The sequence below is a fragment of the Lepidochelys kempii genome, chromosome 2, assembly GCF_965140285.1.
Source record: "Lepidochelys kempii isolate rLepKem1 chromosome 2, rLepKem1.hap1, whole genome shotgun sequence".
NCBI classification, from domain to species: domain Eukaryota; kingdom Metazoa; phylum Chordata; order Testudines; family Cheloniidae; genus Lepidochelys; species Lepidochelys kempii.
This window is the reverse complement of record NC_136381.1, coordinates 16,440,703-16,461,159: the sequence shown is the minus strand read 5'-3', so window position 1 is coordinate 16,461,159 and position 20,457 is coordinate 16,440,703. Positions and strand designations below refer to the sequence as shown.

The window sequence follows — 20,457 nt, the reverse complement described above, 5'->3', positions numbered from 1 at the left end:
TACCATTTCATTGTGTAGCATGTCAACTCTAATCTTAGTCAGCGTCCACTTGAGCATTCTCAGTTTGTCTGTGTGAAATAGTTGTTCTTCTCTGTTCCTCACTGGCCAGAATTCCAACCCACATGTCATGATGGCCTTATTGTGACCTTATATACTTTGTTCCTTAGTTTACTTGGCATACTCTTATTCTGTCAATTCCCTACATTTACACCAAGCGCTCTTCAAAGCAGCCCCTAACATCTGCATCCACATTCCCATTATGGCTCAACAATGAACCAAGGTATTTAAATTGTCACACAAACCAACTCTATACCATTGAGTCTTACTGGCTTCTCATTGTCCCACTCAACAAAGCATGGTATGTATTCCATATTTTGGCAGATGATTCATAAACCATTTTCTTCTAATATAGTCTTTCAGAGATCAGTAGCGGATTAGCCGCTGGGAAAATGGGGCCTGTGCCCAATGGCCCCAGCAAATTTAGGCGCCTTGGTGCCCCAACCCGCTCTGCCCAATGCTCCTGCCAGGGAGCGGGGTCAGGGCACAGGGGTTTGCCACACTTTGTTCACCTGCCCGGTGCTTGAGCTGAGGAGCGGGATCAGGGCGCAGGGGGCTTGCCCTGCTCTGCCTGCCTGCCAGGTGCTCCAGTCGGGGAGCGGGGTCAGGACGCAGGGGCTTGCTCTGCTCTGCCTGGTGCTCCACCTGGGGAACAGGGTCGGGACACAGGGGCTTGCCCCACTTTGCCCGACCGGCGCTCCAGGAGTCCAAGTTCATATACCTGGTAAGTAATCACTTTGTAACAGTAACCCTGTTGTTTAAAAGGCCCTGACCCAGCTGTAGGAGTCTTTACCATTCCACAGTTGAAGCTGGAACAAGCACACTTGGACTGAAATACACCTCTCCAAATACTCAGTAAGTGGCTGGTGGTGCACAGCTCCTCTGCTACTATGAGGCCTCATCTGCAAGCTTTCTGCCCCGAGGAATTCGTGTGCTGAAGCAGCATTTTATGGTTTCTCCTGCCCAATCTGCTCTTCTGATTAAAGAGATGGTATCATGTCAAATGTGGCCCCAAATTAAGGTTTTTGGATATTTAAAAGCAAAATGTTACTGACCCAAAGTCCAATAGAAACAGTCCCAGGATTTTCCTGAATTCCAGTGGAAACAAGCTAAATAAATCCTCCCATGGGATATTGAAGGAGATTCAAGGGTGTGCATGCTTGTATGTTCAAAGGTGTTTTTTGGGGGGAGAGGGGAGTTAAAACTTATTTTTGCCTTACTTCCAACCTGAACCTCTGACTCCTCCCACCAAAAAGGAAAAGTTGTCTCTTTAATTGCTGAAAATTTTATGTTCCCTTTATAAATAGTAGTTTTGTATAAAATCTCAGAATAGATCTTGTGTAGGTAGCAGAAGTGATGACTGTATTATCATGTATTCAAGATAGCAGAGTTAAAGAGGTTTTCAAACACTGTGGTCTAACAGATTGTATGTTTGTGAAGAAGAATTTAGCTGAGAGTTCTGTAATCCTCAAGTGTAATTGTTGTAATGAATGCTCTCCTGTAATCTAAGAGACAGCTATTCAGGATTCTTTAATGTCTGGATAGTTACTGTAGCTACTTGTCAGCTACAGGGGTCAAAACTTTTTCTTTTCTTGATAAGCTCTGTACATTCAAAGTACCTCTTTCCTATTTCCGTTTTGATTGTAAATGTGTAGTTTGCCTCCAACAAAGTAAATCAATATCTGCACTCAGAAAAGGCATGTTTACAAAAAGTATTGTGGGGATTTAGGAGAATATTATCAATTGGATTGAGTCCCAGATTCCCTTTTTGTGGACACAACTTGTTATCCTTGTGGCATGGAGTATCTCTGGATCATCAGGTATCAGAAATTATAGAAAGGCCACACTGTATGCCTCCTTCCCATACCACCGACGAACCTTCTTTCACTTAAGGCTGCAAGGAAAAAAAAAAGATGGTTTCCAAATGAAAAATGACTGGATTCTATACCCAGATTTAGTGCAGGGCCTCAGGGATGTCCACTTTAACTGTTGTCTAATGCTCTACTATGCAGGTGGAACCAAAGGAGCTAAAGAGGATCACCCACCTGTTGAAAGCTCACATGGTGCTTAGGAAGACTGGTTTGAAACACTTGGAACTGAGATGACTGTGCTAGCAGGTGTCTAAAGAAGGATGGTATATTTCTTCCTAAAGAAGAAACTTGGCTGTTGACTGGGCTCCTTGAGTGTCTCTAGGGTCTCATTTGTCTTTCTGCTGAAAAGATCTATTGCTTCTAAAAAGGGAAGTCCAATACACTTTGCTATGGACCTCCTGAAAGAAATTAGAAGTCCTCAGTCATCAATGCTAACAGATTGTCCTAGCCACTGCCACACTTTTGCTTGATTGCTAAGTGCATTGCTTGCAGCTCACAAGGAACGTCTAGACGTATTTACCTTCTCTGTAATGATTCTATCTTCTGCTCGTTATGCATGTAATCTAAAAAAAGACGTGCCCTTGCAGCTGTACCTCACCACTACTACTTGACAATTAAACATTCATTGCCCTTACAGTACTATTTGCCCACTGGTTCCATACACTGGGCTCAAGAAGAGTGTCCAGGATCCATGCTGCTGCTTTTTCATACGAATTTAGAACAGAAGCTCTGTTAATTGGTTTTGCTAATAGATTTGAACCCTTGGGTTTCTAGGTAAGAGCACTGGCTTCTTGGATTCTAGAGCACAGCTGTCCCAGATTGGGAGGGAGTTCATTCCGTTGAGATAATCTGAACAGAAGAAAGACAGCTGGGTACTAAAGGTTTCCTGCATTATCAGCAGTAATACAAGCCAAGGGGTAAATCCAGTGCAACATGAGAGTATCATAGGGAATGCTCCTATGTAAGACTATTCAGAAACCTGGGTGTGCAGGTCCATGATAGACATCCTATTATCATGACAGACACTATTTATACCTAGACTTTTTATCTGGATGTACCATGTTAGAACAGAATGAAACCAAGCAATAGCGGAATTAAACTCAAAACAACATCTACTACAAACTAACAAGTTATTTTTAACCTTAAAAATGAACTTTTAAACTGCTACCAAACACTGCTTTTATTACAACATAGAATGGGCTGATATGATGCATTGGTTCCCAGAACCACTGCCTATGGTGATGGAGGGGGAAAAAAGTGGAGATTTGTGCAGTAGGTCAACTGTAGTGCCTACATAACTTTCCACTGATCATTTGGATTTGTTATACAGTCCCAAAAGTAATTGCTTTCTGGGTAGTTCTAGGACTTGTGCTGCAGAGTAGAGGATCTATAGAGGCAATTCTTGAGAAAAGATTTTGGTTTTACTGCATTCTAGCTTAATAGTCTGAATGACAGTTGATGGAACACAACTGCTCTGTAGTAATAAGCTCTTTTTTGGCTCTGTTTTTGGAACAGATCACTTTATAAACAGTACTGGACAGACCATTTGTCTAAAGCTTTTATGTAAAGTGTTACTTTGTACAAATCAATATTTTCATACTTTGAACGATTATATACTCACTGGGCAGCAATAGCCTGATGAGTAAATAACTAATGTGCAAAAACATATAGGCTGTAAAGAAAGAAAAAGCAAAGTTACCTTTTTATATTTGTCTGCAGTTTGTTGCTGTCAGAAGGTTTGACCAAAGTGGGTGTTTTTCGGTTAGCCATAATTATTTCTTGAACCTGGAATAAAAATACATAACCAGAGCTGTCACAACATATCCTCAAAAAGAAAAGGAGGACTTGTGGCACCTTAGAGACTAACCAATTTATTAGAGCATAAGCTTTCGTGAGCTACAGCTCACTTCCTCAGATGCATATCGTGGAAACTGCAGCAGGCTTTATACTTTATATATAAAGCCTGCTGCAGTTTCCACGATATGCATCTGAGGAAGTGAGCTGTAGCTCACGAAAGCTTATGCTCTAATAATTTGGTTAGTCTCTAAGGTGCCACAAGTCCTCCTTTTCTTTTTGCGAATACAGACTAACACGGCTGCTACTCTGAAACAACATATCCTGGGATTTATGCGCAAAAGCATTTAAACAATCTTTTAAATAAAGAACTGTGGAAACACGAACATTTTATGTAATATTTTTCTGACTGTCTTGAGCTTTTAACAACGTGATCACATCTGAACCAATTCCTTCACTAAAATGGAATCCAGATGATCTAGGATCTATAAGAGCAGAGAAGGAGGGCAGGTCATGGAATAAATGTAGACAACACATCTCTATAAGAACTACAGTTACTGTAGAGTAAGTAATCCATTCTTTCTTCTTTGAGTGATTGCCCACGTGTATTTCAATTTCTGGTGGCTCACAAGCAGTGACCTCTGCTTGGAAGCGAGTGCTCAGAATCTACTGAAATAAAGACAGCTCTGCCAAACTGAGCATTGGATTTGGAGCCACCTACCAAGTAGTCCTGGATTAAGATACGACTTGAACTCCAAGTAGCTGCTCTACAAATCTCTAAGGTGCCCCTTAGGAAGCTGCAGAGGCTGCTTGAGCAAAAGTAGGTTCTAATCTACGGTGGTTTCAAGTGAACTATCACATAACAAGTTCTGATTCAGTCAGAAACCCATTTAGATAGTCTTTGGGTAGATACTGACTGACCTTTCATCCTGTCAGCAAAGGCCAGAAACAGTCTAGGGAACTCCTGAATAGTTTTGTCCTGTCCAGATAGTAAGAGGACTGGACAACATCCAAAATGTGAAGCTTCACCTCCCCTTGACTAGTATGAGGCTTGGAAAAGAAAACTGGCAGATGGATGTCTTGATTCAGGTGAAAAAGTCAGAGACAACTTTAGGCAAGAACTTCGGGTGAGGCTTTTGTGTCACCTTGTCCTTCCGAAATACTGTACAAGGAAGTCCTGCCATGAGGGTTTGGGACTCTCCTATTCTTTGGGCTGAAGAGATATCCACTAAGAGGGTGGGTTTCATAGACAGGTGACATAAAGAACAGGTTGTCTTAGGATCAAAAGATGGCTGACATGAATGCCAATAACACAGTGTTGAAGTTCCAGAAGGTGGAGTCTCTCTGATTGGAAGAAAGACATGAATTAGACAATTAAGAGATGTAGCAACTGTGGGGTGTGAGAAGACTGTGTGACCTTCAATAGGAACAGGATGAACACAAATAGCTGCCAAGTGGACTGGACTCTTCTGGAATGGATGGAAAGTCTCAGATGCTTTAAGACTTTAATCCAAACTAGCTGGTATTGAGGTTTGTAGCTGGAGTACGTGTTTTTCTGATCCCAAAACGGCCCACCTTGATTATCATGCACATTGTAGGGAGAGTGGTCACTTTGGATGAGCTATTACCAGCAGGATAGTGAGTTTGTGTGTGTGTGTTTTTGGAGGGGGGTGAGGGGGTGAGAGAACCTGGATTTGTGCAGGAAATGGCCCACCTTGATTATCATGCACATTGTGTAGAGAGTTGTCACTTTGGATGGGCTATTACCAGCAGGAGAGTGAGTTTGTGTGTGGGGGGGTGGAGGGTGAGAAAACCTGGATTTGTGCTGGAAATGGCCCAACTTGATGATCACTTTAGATAAGCTATTACCAGCAGGACAGTGGGGTGGGAGGAGGTATTGTTTCATGATCTCCGTGTGTATATAAAGTCTGCTGCAGTTTCCACGGTATGCATCCGATGAAGTGAGCTGTAGCTCACAAAAGCTCATGCTCAAATAAATTGGTTAGTCTCTAAGGTGCCATAAGTACTCCTTTTCTTTTTGCGAATACAGACTAACACGGCTGTTACTCTGAAACTTTTCCTATTTTGTTACACAAGTCAGTCTAGTGGAATCTTTTCTAGTACAAACAAGAATGGATATGGACATCCATGGAGCAGGATCTGACCATGACCGTCAGCCAGCCAGCAACCAATCTGGCCTTTGCTCTGCATTATCACATCAGGTGGCTCTGGAAGTTTGGCTGGGGGCTGTGCTGATAGATTCATCATGTCTGAATATCAAAACTGTGTGGGTCATGCAGGAGCTACCAATATGATCATGCTGCAGCATGTCTGACCTTCCTCAGGACCCTCAGTATTAATGGAATAGGTGGGTATGCATACAATGAAGTCTGATGCCCAAGGAATGAGGAAGGCATCCAACAGTGAGTCTGGGTTGGACCCCTTCAGACACTTGTTGTTCTGGTTCATGACAAATAAGTCTATTCATAGAATCATAGAATATCATCGTTGGAAGGGACCTCAGGAGGTCATCTAGTCCAACCCCCTGCTCAAAGCAGGACCAATCCCCAACTAAATCATCCCAGCCAGGGCTTTGTTAAGCCTGACCTTAAAAATATCTAAGGAAGGAGATTCCACCACCTCCCTAGGTAACGCATTCCAGTGTTTCACCCCCCCCTAGTGAAAAAGTTTTTCCTAATATCCAACCTAAACCTCCCCCACTGCAACTTGAGACCATTACTCCTTGTTCTGTCATCAGCTACCACTGAGAACAGTCTAGATCCATCCTCTTTGGAACCCCCTTTCAGGTAGTTGAAAGCAGCTATCAAATCCCCCCTCATTCTTCTCTTCCGCAGACTAAACAATCCCAGTTCCCTCAGCCTCTCCTCATAAGTCATGTGTTCCAGTCCCCTAATCATTTTTGTTGCCCTCCGCTGGACTCTTTCCAATTTTTCCACATCCTTCTTGTAGTGTGGGGCCCAAAACTGGACACAGTACTCCAGATGAGGCCTCACCAATGTTGAATAGAGGGGAACGATCACATCCCTCAATCTGCTGGTAATGTCCCTACTTATACACCCCAAAATGCCATTGGCCTTCCTGGCAACAAGGGCACACTGTTGACTCATATCCAGCTTCTCGTCCATTGTAACCCCTAGGTCCTTTTCTGCAGATCTGCTGCCGAGCCATTCGGTCCCTAGTCTGTAGCCGTGCACGGGGTTCTTCCGTCCTAAGTGCAGGACTCTGCACTTGTCCTTGTTGAACCTCATCAGATTTCTTTTGGCCCAATCCTCTAATTTGTCTAGGGCCCTCTGTATCCTATCCCTACCTTCCAGCATATCTACCTCTCCTCCCAGTTTAGAGTCATCTGCAAACTTGCAGAGGGTGCAATCCACGCCATCCTCCAGATCATTTATGAAGATATTGAACAAAACCGGCCCCAGGACCGACCCTTGGGGCACTCCACTTGATACCGGCTGCCAACTAGACATGGAGCCATTGATCACTACCCGTTGAGCCCGACAATCTAGCCAACTTTCTATCCACCTTATAGTGCATTCATCCAGCCCATACTTCTTTAACTTGCTGGCAAGAATACTGTGGGAGACCGTGTCAAAAGCTTTGCTAAAGTCAAGGAACAACACATCCACCGCTTTCCCCTCATCCACAGAGCCAGTTATCTCATCATAGAAGGCAATTAGATTAGTCAGGCATGACTTGCCCTTGGTGAATCCATGCTGTTCCTGATCACTTTCCTCTCCTGTAAGTGCTTCAGAATTGATTCCTTGAGGACCTGCTCCATGATTTTTCCAGGGACTGAGGTGAGGCTGACTGGCCTGTAGTTCCCAGGATTCTCCATCTTCCCTTTTTTAAAGATGGGCACTACATTAGCCTTTTTCCAGTCTTCCGGGACTTCCCCCGATCGCCATGAGTTTTCAAAGATAATGGCCAATGGCTCTGCAATCACATCCGCCAACTCCTTTAGCACTCTCAGATGCAGCGCATCTGGCCCCATGGACTTGTGCTCGTCCAGCTTTTCTAAATAGTCCCGAACCACTTCTTTCTCCAAAGAGGGCTGGTCACCTCCTCCCCATGCTGTGCTGCCCAGTGCAGTAGTCTGGGAGCTGACCTTGTTCGTGAAGACAGAGGCAAAAAAAGTATTGAGTACATTAGCTTTTTCCACAACCTCTGTCACTAGGTTGCCTCCATCATTCAGTAAGGGGCCCACACTTATCTTGACTTTCTTCTTGTTGCTAACATACCTGAAGAAACCCTTCTTGTTACTCTTAACATCTCTTGCTAGCTGCAACTCCAGGTGTGATTTGGCCTTCCTGATTTCACTCCTGCATGCCCGAGCAATATTTTAATACTCTTCCTTGGTCATTTGTCCAATTTTCCACTTCTTGTAAGCTTCTTTTTTGTGTTCAAGGTCAGCAAGGATTTCACTGTTAAGCCAAGCTGGTCGCCTGCCATATTTACTATTCTTTCTACACATCGGGATGGTTTGTCCCTGTAACCTCAATAGAGATTCTTTAAAATACAGCCAGATTCTTGGATAGTCCACTTGTAAAAGATGTTCCGCAGGACACCTGTCATTGTCTGAGTATTGCCTGCTGAGCTTGTTGGCTAGGGAGTTTTGTAAGCTTGAGAGTTGCAGAGCCACTGGTGTGATGCGATGATGAATTTACTACTTCTATAGACAGACTGCTTGTTGGCAGAGTGGGGATGTCCACGCCCTCCCTGCTTGTAGATGTACTACACTGCTGCAGGTCCTTGAAGCATGGGCCGATACACCGTGCATCGTAATCAAATGGCTCCTAGCTCCAGGAACTTACAGGCTTTGATTTGGAAGGTAGTCCAGATGAGTTCCCCATCTGAGAGAGGAAGTGTCTGTCACCAACAGCTTGGTAGGTAGGGGTGGGGAGACTGGTACTCCACTGCACAAGTGTAGAGTATCCTTTTAGCAGTTTAACTAAGAGAGAACTTCATATAGAATCACAACCATCATGTCTATGTGGTGTCTGTAGGGTAGATACACTGATCTCAACCACCCTTGCATGCATCATAGGTAAAATTGGGCAAACTGCTTCACGCAGTTGCAGGAGGCCAGATGACCCATGAGTCTGAGCACGTTCTGACTGATATCTTTGGGTGTGCTTGAAGTGGATGGCCACCCTAGGAGAAGTGATTTTTCTTTTCTCTCTTCTTAGAAGATAGGGTTGAGATAGGTGGAATTCTCTTCATGAGAAATGAGCCCTGAAGATCAGAGTGGACCCATGGTTTACCAAAGCACTCACAGAGACGGTCGGGGCCTATTTGTCAGTCTTCTTCCTCTTGGGCTCAGAGGATGACCGCATGAATCTCTCCAAGTGGAAGAATTTTAGGCAGGATTTCCTCGCTTTGTGTGCCTTCTTTGAAAAAAGCACATATCAAGCACTTATCTGGAATCTGTGCTTCACTGGGAGAGAAGAGGAACTTTGGGCGTTCATCATCAATGGGAATAGCTGCCTCACAGGAGGGACAGGATTTGAATGCTGGGGGTTTCGTCTCTGCCATGTCCACCAGGGTCAGGTATAAAAGGCACCCCCAAAGCTGAAGATTTTGTCTTCTTTTCGGCCAACTAGTTTAATTAAACTAAACTAACTTTACTACGGAACACTCCTAACAAGCAGAAAACATAAACAATCACACATTGGGCAGAGATGCGGACTCTGTAAGGGTTCTGTTTCTCTGCCACAGGTGGTAAGAAAGACTTGGAGGGCAGTCCAGCCACTCAGTCCTCTATGCCCTCAGCTATGAAGAGTGAGAGTATTCAAAACAAAGGCACAGCCCGACCGGATGCTGTTATTTGAAAAGAATCCAATCTTACATGCATGTGGCACATGTGCACCAGTTATGGAATACATGTGGACAATCACTTGAGGAAAAATATTATGATGTTTGTAAATAACCACACACAAATTTTAAAAATTAATTCGTAACTATTATACTTTATCAACATTGATTCTGAAAGAGGAGATTTCTGTTAATTGTTATTGCTATTATTTGGACTATTCAGACAGCTGGAGGACTTTGCAAGAGAATAGAAAAGAGAGCTATTTTAATATAATTGTTCAGAGGGATGTAGAAAGGGATCTGCTTAGTACAAGCTGAAAATATACTGAAAATTATTATCCTTGCTGCAAAAGAAGCAAGGATAATAATTCTCAGAATTAACAGCAATGTGACTGGAAACATGAAATGTTTTCTTTTACTTCATGTGGAATTTATTCTCTCCAGAATCTGAGTTACACCAAGGTCACAGAGGAGAAAGACAAAGGCTCATTTATTTTTGCTTTTAAAAGAACTGAAAGCTATGAACAGAATGGAGGATGATGAGTGTTGAAAGGTGTTAGGGGCCTGATTCAAAGCCCACTGAAGACAATGAAGAGATTCTTATTGACTTAACTGGCTTTGGATCAGGTCACTACTGTGATTGGCCTTTCCAGAGTATTACAGAAAGCCTACAGGGAAGAAGCCTATTTACTTAGATTATATAATATGTTTTAAGTTTCAGTAATGTAAAGAATTTGCTAGCTCATTTATCTAGTTGCAAATCATTTTCTTTTGGAAATAATTGTAAATCTAGAATACAAAGGTTAAACATAGTGCAGGATAATTATTAGGCTTGCCTTATCACTGACACATCCTGAGAGAACTCTGCATAAACTCTCAATTTTTATTCTGGGAATGCATATTAAGCTAGATATTACCAAATGAATACTCACAAGTAATGCTGATGATCTCAGCTATATTAGCCTAAATGAGCCTCGCTGGTGTTCTCCATAGTGTTGCTAACCTTTATTAATTATGCTTTTAAAACACCTGAAAAAGCCCAGAGATGCCTTCTGGGGTATGTCTCCATAGTGTGAGTAGGGCTCCTGTAATTCTGGAAAATAGTCTACATCCCAGCTAAACAAGCTATGTGCTCTGCTACATGTGCATAGGATGAAGAATGAAATCTGTCACTGCAACATAGAGTAGCCAGTGTGTATCTGCTGAGCAGCCACTGCTGCGAGGTATGGGCAGAGAAGCTGCTCCTATCATACATGCATTTTCAGGCCAGTGGATCCATGCAGTTTCTGGACCCACTGGCAACAGGGGTCAGCATGCCTTACAGCATCCTGCTCCTGTCTCACACGCACATGTGTGGAGTGGACAAATGCATAAGCATGGCACAGAAATGTGGAGGGGGCCGTGCAGCTTCCCTGTTCTCTGGCCCTCTATTCAGCAGACTTCCCCATTCTTCATAATTCTGCTGTGATCTGGCAGCTTGAATTTCACCCTTAAAGATCAAGGCACTTAGTAATTCCAAACCCTCATGTAAATAACTTGGCTAAAACACAAAGCGAATCACAGGGTAAATACAATCCAAACTGTAATATTAAAGAGGGAATATTCACATAGCATATGTAGGACTGGCTTTCTTGGCAGGTAATTTTAGACAGTATATTTGAATATATTTAGAGACTATCTGGGATATTGTACCTTTTAATATATTGTAAGGAGACCAAGGGCATAGGATAGGCATGTATTAGTATTTTAAAAAATTGAAAGGATAAGTGAATATCTATGCAGAAGTCATACTGTTCAAACAAACATTCAGAAGGTGCATCAACCAAGATGCCTAATGTCAGAGCCCAAGTTTCAAAGAAATCAATTTAAGAAAAGCACAAATTTATCAGGCTTTCATCTAAGTGCATTTTGAACATTATCAAGATGTGAATCTTGATCAAGGGAGTGAAATCATAGGCATACTTCCAGCTATTGGTGAAGCTGTAAGCTTGTTGTTAGAGCTACAGTATATGAGTTAATGAGGGGCTCTCCAGGCAGGGGAGGACAGATGGCGTGCAACTTGAGGGAAACAGACTAGATCTAAGACATGGAACTAGAGTAAGAGAAATAAAAATTTAAGAAGAACTTTGTTAGAATAAAAGACATTAAAAAATACAGTTTTTATCTTACGGCTACCATCATAGCTTATGGTTCCTGAAAGAATTTTAAATATAGGGCCAGATCCTCAACCCCTACTTGCATCCCCTTAGCAATGAATCATGGGAAAGGGAAAACTGCCCTAGCTGGGCAGCTGGGGATTCCTCTTGTGTAAGAGGATGCCCAGGACAGTGAATAGCTGGCATAGCCAGTTCGAACACCATCTTTTACTGGCTGCACAGCATAAGAGCATGTCATATGATGCAAGGGGTGTGGCCAGAGCACCTAGTTCTCCAGTCATCCTTCAATCCTGGCTATGGTAAGTCACAGCAGCTTCAGCGATGCTCTAATTTATGCTAAAAGGATAGGGAAGCACAAAGGTAACTCTGCCCCAACCCAGCAGTCCTGTGCCAAACAAAGGTTGGCTGGACCAGCATACTTGGGCCGTAATGTAATGTAGTCTGCATCATATATATGCGAAGCATTCATATGTTTTAAAGTATTTTTCTCATTTCACTCAGCTTAGAGTAGAAAGTAGACTTGTCTATCTATAGTCAGTTTAAATTTTCTGAAAGGTAGCTGTGTTAGTCTTTATCAGCAAAAACAACGAGGAGTCCTTGTGGCACCTTAGAGACTAACAAATTTATTTGGGCATAAGCCCATAAATTTATGCCCAAATAAATCTGTTAATCTCTAAGGTGCCACAAAGACTCCTTGTTGTTGTTTTTTTAATTTTCTGGTCCTCATGAGCAACCACAACCCTTCTCTGTGTGGACTGCAAATTCTTCATGAAATATTTAAATACTAAATACTGCAGTTTTTGTTTTAAATGAATAGTTAAACAGTTCTCATAGGATTATTTTTTGTAAAACTTAAAAAGAAAAAGAAAGAAAGAAAGAAAGAGAAAATCTTAGGTCTGAACCACATGATTTATTCTGTCTGTATGTAAAGCTCTTTCTAATAGATATGAGTTCTGACAGTAAATGTTGACCTTATTCCATTAGCTAGTAACATATTTCAGGTACAATCTATAAATGTTTCTCAAAGTACTGTTGATATATAAGTAGCTTTGTATGGTGTCTGTCCAAATGAATTTACATACCTTTGGCATGCTGATAACTAAATGTCCAGTTGTCTGAGATCTTTTAGCAGAGCTGCTATCTGGCTTCACCTCTGCAGGAAGCACAAGTTGAAATGGCTAAAGGAAAATAGGATAGAATATATCGTATTAAAATATTTGTTTACCCAGATAGACAACATACAGAAATACCATTAACATATACTTTGATCTGAAGAGTAGGATAGCTCTGAATCCTATCATGTAATATATATTCTATAATACTATTCCAAATGACTGATTTGCATGTTAAACAACCTTCATTTACAATATATGTGTGTGTATAATATATATAATATGCATACCTGAATTGCTGTAATAGAAAAGTAACACTTTTAAGAAAGATATGAAATGATGTTTGAGTTATACTAGCAATTAAATGAGAATGTCTGAAATAGACTGTTAGTCTAAGTAATTTTGAAATTTGTGCTTGTGCAATTGGTTTAATTATAAATAGGGATTCTGGTTTTCAATTTAAATTGAAAATCACCAAAAAAGACAGAAAATGGAAGGTCTCTTAAGAGGGACTTTCAGCAGAATATACATCCAGTTTTCTCTGTCCACTGTAAATTACAAATTGTAGGTATAATTCTAGTCTCACTTTACCTGGCATAAACAAGCAGTGTCTCTACTTGAATAACGGTGAAGTTATTTTGGTGTCAAAAAGTTGTGAGAGGAGAATCCAGTATATTTCACTGTTCATACCTCCCCAGTTCACGTCTTAGTCACAAATAGCATCAGTGTGGTAAGTGGCTTTTTTCTGTGTGGTTACACACCACTTGGAGTAATACATTTTAAAAAGGGCTTGTGAGTACTTTTGAACTTTTATGTTTATTTCCTAACCTAATGACACTATTGATTTCTATTCAGACCTATGTGGTTACCAATCAGTTAGACCTATGCCTTTTTTTTTTTTTGGTCTAACTGAAGTTACAAGCCAGAAAGGCCCAAATCCTCAAAGATATTTAGGTGCCCAAGTTCCATTGAAATTAATTGATTGATTTCAATGGGAGTTAGGCACTTAAATACCTTTGAGGATCTGAGTGCCCACTGAAGTCAATGGCAGGATTCCAATTAACTTTACCAAGCACTGGATCAGTTCCTAAGAGTCTAGTCTTCCTTCTATTAATGTAAGAAAGAGCTTTGTCTTGATTTCAATGGGAAAAGATTTAGGCCCTACAGTAGCCAAAGGTACACCCAGAAAAAGAGTAACAACAGATGTGAAAAGTAGAATTCTCAATTTTAAATGAACGTAACAAGAAAATACTAACCTTATCCTTCACCATTACGCGGAGGTAAGTTGGCTGGACATCAACATCAATTAGAGAGCTGTCCAGATGTCTTCAGAATGAAATAAAAGTGAATTTAGTTTCAGTAAGTTACCATCATTGTTCAGGGGAAAACAGTTAAGACAATGCAACTCATTAATTATGAGTTTGCAATTTGAAAAAATTCCATTTGATTCCTCTAATGTAATTAAGTTATGAGAGAGAATTAGGGCTCTCAAGAGATTAAAAAAATTATTCGTGATTAATCGCGCGATTAATCACTCTGTTAAACAATAATAGAATACCATTTACTTAAATATTTTTGGATATTTTTCTACATTTTCAAATATATTACTTTTCAATTACAACACAGAATATAAAGTGTACAGTGCTCACTTTATATTTATTTTTTATTACAAATATTTGCACTGTAAAAAAGAAAAAAATAGTTTTTGTCAATTTACCTAATACAAGTACTGTACTGCAATCTCTTTATCATGAAAGTTGAACTTACAAATGTAGAATTATGTAAAAAAAACTGCATTAAAAAATAAAACAATGTAAAACTTTAGAGCCTACAAGTCCACTCAGTCCTACTTCTTGTTCAGCCAATCGCTCAGACAAACAAGATTGTTTACATTTGCAGGAGATAATGCTGCCCGTTTCTTATTTAAAATATCACCTGAAAGTGAGAACAGGCATTCGCATGGCACTGTTGTAGCCAGCGCGGCAAGATATTTACAAGCCAGATGTGCTAAAGATTCATATGTCCCTTCATGTTTCAACCACCATTCCAGAGGACATGTGTCCATGCTGATGACAGGGTCTGCTCGATAACGATCCAAAGCAGAGCAGACCGCCGCACGTTCATTTTCATCATCTGAGTAAGATACCACCAGCAGAAGGTTGATTTTCTTATTTGGTGGTTCAGGTTTTGTAGTTTCCGCATCAGAGTGTTGCTCTTTTAAGACTTCTGAAAACATGCTCCACACCTCATCCCACACAGATTTTGGAAGGCACTTCAGATTCTTAAACCTTGGGTCAAGTGGTGTAGTTATCTTTAGAAATCTCACATTGGCACCTTTTTTGCATTTTGTCAAATCTGCAGTGAAAATGTTCTTAAATTGAACAACATGTGCTGGGTCATCATCTGAGACTACCATAACATGAAATATATGGCAGAATACAGTTAAAACAGAGCAGAAGACATAAATCCCCTCCCAAGGAGTTCAGTCACAAATTTAATTAATGCATTATTTTTTTAATAAGCATCATCAGCATTGAAGCACGTCCTCTGGAACAATGGACGAAGCACGAAGAGGCATATGAAACTTTAGCACACCTGGCATGTAAATATCTTGCAACACCAGCTACAACAGTGCCATGCAAACACCCGTTCTCATTTTCAGGTGACATTGTAAATAAGAAGCGGGCAGCATTATCTCCCATAAATGTAAACAAACTTGATTCTCTGAGCCATTGGCTGAAAAAGAAGTATGACTGAGAGGAGAGGTAAATACGCTGGAGGGTAGGGATAGGATACAGAGGGACTTAGACAAATTGGAGGATTGGGCCAAAAGAAATCTGATGAGGTTCAACAAGGACAAGTGCAGAGTCCTGCACTTAGGACGGAAGAATCCAATGTACCGTTACAGACTAGGGACCGAATGGCTCGGCAGCAGTTCTGCAGAAAAGAACCTAGGGGTTACAGTGGACGAGAAGCTGGATATGAGTCAACAATGTGTCCTTGTTGCCAAGAAGGCCAATGGCATTTTGGGATGTATAAGTAGGGGCATTGCCAGCAGATCGAGGGACGTGATCATTCCCCTCTATTCGACATTGGTGAGGCCTCATCTGGAGTACTGTGTCCAGTTTTGGGCCCCCACTACAAGAAGGATGTGGAAAAATTGGGAAGAGTCCAGTGGAGGGCAACAAAAATGATTAGGGGACTGGAACACATGACTTATGAGGAGAGGCTGAGGGAACTGGGGATGTTTAGTCTGCGGAAGAGAAGAATGAGGGGGGATTTGAACTTTCAACTACCTGAAAGGGGGTTCCAAAGAGGATGGCTCTAGACTGTTCTCAGTGGTAGCAGATGATAGAACAAGGAGTAATGGTCTCAAGTTGCAGTGGGGAAGATTTAGGTTGGATATTAGGAAAAACTTTTTCACTAGGAGGGGGGTGAAACACTGGAATGTGTTACCTAGGGAGGTGGTGGAATCTCCTTCCTTAGAAGTTTTTAAGGTCAGGCTTGACAAAGCCCTGGCTGGGATGATTTAGTTGGGGATTGGTCCTGCTTTGAGCAGGGGGTTGGACTAGATGACCTCTTGAAGTCCCTTCCAACCCTGATATTCTATGATTCTATGACTGAGTAGACTTGTAGGCGCTAAAGTTTTACATTGTTTTGTTTTTGAGTGCAATTATGTAATGAAAAAATCTACATTTGTAAGTTGTACTTTCACGATAGATTGCACTACAGTACCTGTATGAGGTGAATTGAAAAATACTGTAAGTCTATAAGGTGCCACAAGTACTTCTCATTGTTTTTGCTGATACAGACTAACACGGCTACCACTCTGAAACCTGTCACTGTTTCTTTTATCATTTTTACAGTGCAAATATTTGTAATAAAAATAATAATATAAAGTGAGCACTGGACACTTTGTATTCTGTGTTGTAAATTGAAATAAAATATTTGAAAATATAGAAAAACATCCAAAATATTTAATACATTTCAATTGGTATTTGATTGTTTAACAGTGTGATTAAAACTGTGATTAATCACGATTAATTTTTTTGAGTTAATCGCGTGAGTTAACTGCAATTAATCGACAGCTCTAGAGAGAATCTTAGAATTTAAGCTCTCTGGGACTGGGACAGTGTTTTCACAGTGGCCAGCATAATGGGTCCCAGATTATTATTTGGACATTGGATTGTTATAGCAATACAAATAATAAACAATAATTGGGGAAATTACAATGAAAAGTGGGAATGCTTTTTGTATTAATCTCATATTTTTTATCCCTGTTTCATGCCTAATAGATGTTGGTTAATTTGCAAATGAAAATCTTCCATCTTGCCACTCCCCTTTATAGAGGTTTAATTTGTAAGCTAGTAATATAATTATTATTAATAATTATTATTATTAATACCTAGCTCTTATGAAGCGCTATTCATGAGCAGATCTCAAAGTGCTTTACAAACAAGGTTAATATCATTATCCCAATTTTACAGATTGGGAAACTGAGGCACTGGGAAGTGAAGTGATTTGCCCAAAGTCACCCAGAAGCCAGTGGCCAAGCTCACAATACAACTCAGGTCTCTCGAGTCCCAGTCCAGTGCTCTATCCACTAGGCTACACTGACTCCCATATGAAGAATAACTTTTTTCATTCAATTTTCAGGAACTCAATGAACTGTAATGGCCTACAGCAACACAAGAGTCAGCATTTTTGCATTTCAATATTGTTAAAAAAGGTTTGTAAGCTGTAAAGAATCCACTTTGAGTAACATCTGCTATTGACTGAGCAATCTATACACTCTTCAGCCCATCACTGACGTACAATGTATCACTTTCTCTTCTTCCTTCTATTATAACTTCTTTACTTCTTGGCTAACTTTTTCAAATTTTGTGAAGTTTGCAATCCTCACTGAAGAGTACATACTACTACATACCAGCTTCAAAGTCTTATTGTCGTCAACACTTGAACAGCGTTTCCACAGCTTAAAACAAAGTTGCATTCTGATAACTCAGAAATACCAGAGTATAAGGGAAAAAAGTCCTCCAACACAACAAGAGTATTTTATAGATTCCAAGGCCCGAAGGGACCAGTGTGATCATCTAGTCTGACCTCCTATATAACACAGACCAGAGTAGTTCCTCAAAATAATTCCTGGAACGTATCTTGGTTCATGTTGTATAACTAATAACTGCACAAGCTTTACTCTACCAGGTGCTCACATGGGGCAAAATTCTTCCACTGCAGTGCAGAGGGTAGTGATCGTGAATAGAAGAGCTAAAGAGTGGGGGTTTTGCGGGGGTGAGGAAGGCAGAGGAGATTTTGCATAACTCTAAATAGGTTGGTGCTGAAGGAACCCCTGTTGTGGACTCAGGAAAGGCCCATTGCAACTGGGCTTACATGGATCCAACAATATAGAACGCCTATAAAAGAAGTATACAGGACAATGGCTATTCAGGATATGAAGGACCCCATCACCTGCCCACAGTTTTGGGGGTGGATTCCATTCCTTCCATTCCCCCCATGCTTTGTTCCGTTCACAAAGTCCCAGTGTGTGGGGAAGGGTGAATTTTGAATACTGCATATCAGTGTATGACAGCAGTGACAATTGCTCCCAAATATCAGGATAATAAATAATTCTGACCTATAAACAGCAAGATCCAGGATGAACTGGTTGTTTTCTTCATCATCTTTCAAAAAGAAATGAAGCCTAGTAACAATGATAAAAGAAAATCTTCAGAATAAATACAACTGATTTGTGTGAGCATATAATTCCATAATTTTACATTCAACTTCTAGCATTTTTTAGATTAATACCAACATAATTTTGAAAATACTTCATATGGTCTTTTTAGAATCATCTACAGCTTCACTACATGAATGTGTACACTACTGATGTTTGAACTGGGCTCTGTTTTATTTTTCGGGTTTTTTTTCTTCTCAACTGAAAACCTAATTAGAAGTAGCGTACAAGGTCAGTTTCATTAAAATCCAGCTGTCACTGTAGGAACAGAGACATCTGCTGGTGAAAACTTTTCTAGTGGGTGTAGAAAATGTGGGTATATCTGTGGCTTCATGAGCTAGGAGTGTAATTCCTCTGCTCTGGTACACATCATGCTGGCACTAGTTCGATGGCAGTGTTGTCACAGTGGCATGGGTAGTGGCGGCGGAGGCTGAGCACAAACCCACGTGAAACCGTTGGGCACATACATGGCGCAACTAAGCTGTGCCTCTGCTGCCAGTAGCCATGCTACAGTGGCTACGCCGCTGTTTAGACTCACGCTAGCTCGGATACACGGGGTTTCAGGTAATTGATGGGAAAAATTCAGCTCTTAAAAGTTTTAATAAAGGGGTCTCTCAACTATAAAATGTATGTGCCAGTAATATTTGTTACTTTTTAGTCTTCTCTATTTCAGTACAGTCAGACTGAGGAGGCTTTATGAAGCAGTGAGCTGTCTAGATTAGGAGTGTTTTTGAAGGGAAGGTGCAGAGAAGACGACTACAAAAGAATGATTCCAAATCTCCATGCCTTTTTTCCCCATGAGCACTAGAGATGTTTCCAGGTCTCTTTCCTGCAAGGCAGATTTCCCCAACACATGGAGAGCTGAAAAAGGAAGTGCAACATTCTCTTGATAGCAGCCTATCTAGCAAAGAAATATCCTTCCTTTCTATGCAGGATGTAGCTATTTTCCTGGTAGATAGTCAAAGACAACACCGAGGGAAGTCTGACTTTGCTCTACTAGGCTTCTGCAATGCAATGTGGAAGCCATGCTGGGGAGGGAACGTGCCTTCCAAGTGCTTTGCTGTGAATGTATTTCCTATGTTCTCTTTTGGGTACCATTCACTAGCAGGGGTGCAATGAGCACCGGAACTGTCACAGGCCCTGGTGTAGACCATGAAATTTGGGGGGTGGAAGCTCCTTGTGTGCTTCCCACACACCTGTGCAACTGCCTATCATAATCTGGCCCTATATACATAAATCCACTGAATAAATTCCAATGCAGAAGACCTGTATGAATAGTATACCACAAGTAACTATTGACAACGCAAAACTCTGGGCAACATTATTTCTAAAGGAATAGTGCTAGAGCTTTATTCTAAATGTCTGTACCTCTCAGAACCATAATTCAGTACTGTCAACACAAAATTTTAAGCTATTATAGACTTGTCTTTGCACAGAAAATTACTCTTTTTTGTATTGCTGTCAACACATTTTTATAATAAAGTGAAGACATCAATACAAGGATGAGCTTCTTCTGATGTACTCGGAATAAACACCAAAACTTCTGCCACTACTATTCACTCCATTCATACCACTCAAAATCAAAATGCCAGTTTCCAAGGCCCTTAAATGTGCATGGCTTTAGATTGTCCTTCCAAAGATGTAACAACATTCTCTCCACACTAATCATCAAAAGCTACCTTAGCTTTGCTTTTTGCAGCTGACCTGGTCTTAGGAAAAATACCCAGTGTCATTTCACTCCCAACATGAGAAAAACTTGTCTAGGGGTCAGGAAATATCATGACGTTTCCTTCACAGGGCTTCTTCATTCCCTCCAGCAGGAGAGGAGAAAGAGATGCTTGCTATCTTATGGGAGCTGCTGGGGACAAAGGCAATCTGTAGGGAACCTCTGTGCCGCA

At 41.0% G+C, this 20,457-nt stretch overlaps 1 protein-coding gene across 4 annotated transcripts in view; it reads right to left on the bottom strand.

The window, feature by feature from the left end:
- Nucleotides 1–20,457, bottom strand: part of DNAAF11 (dynein axonemal assembly factor 11) — a 51,597-nt gene that overhangs the window by 4,587 nt on the left and 26,553 nt on the right. For 3 of the 4 annotated variants that reach the window (XM_073330107.2, XM_073330110.2, XM_078851421.1), the window contains 4 exons: nt 18,461–18,526; nt 14,082–14,151; nt 12,796–12,891; nt 3,628–3,713 (listed from right to left, as the gene is read on the bottom strand). In XM_073330107.2, the coding sequence (XP_073186208.2) occupies nt 3,628–3,713; nt 12,796–12,891; nt 14,082–14,151; nt 18,461–18,526 (318 nt within the window). Of the gene's footprint in view, nt 1–1,568; nt 1,952–3,627; nt 3,714–12,795; nt 12,892–14,081; nt 14,152–18,460; nt 18,527–20,457 lie in introns of those variants that run through there. The other variant, XM_073330108.2, reaches the window with a different exon arrangement.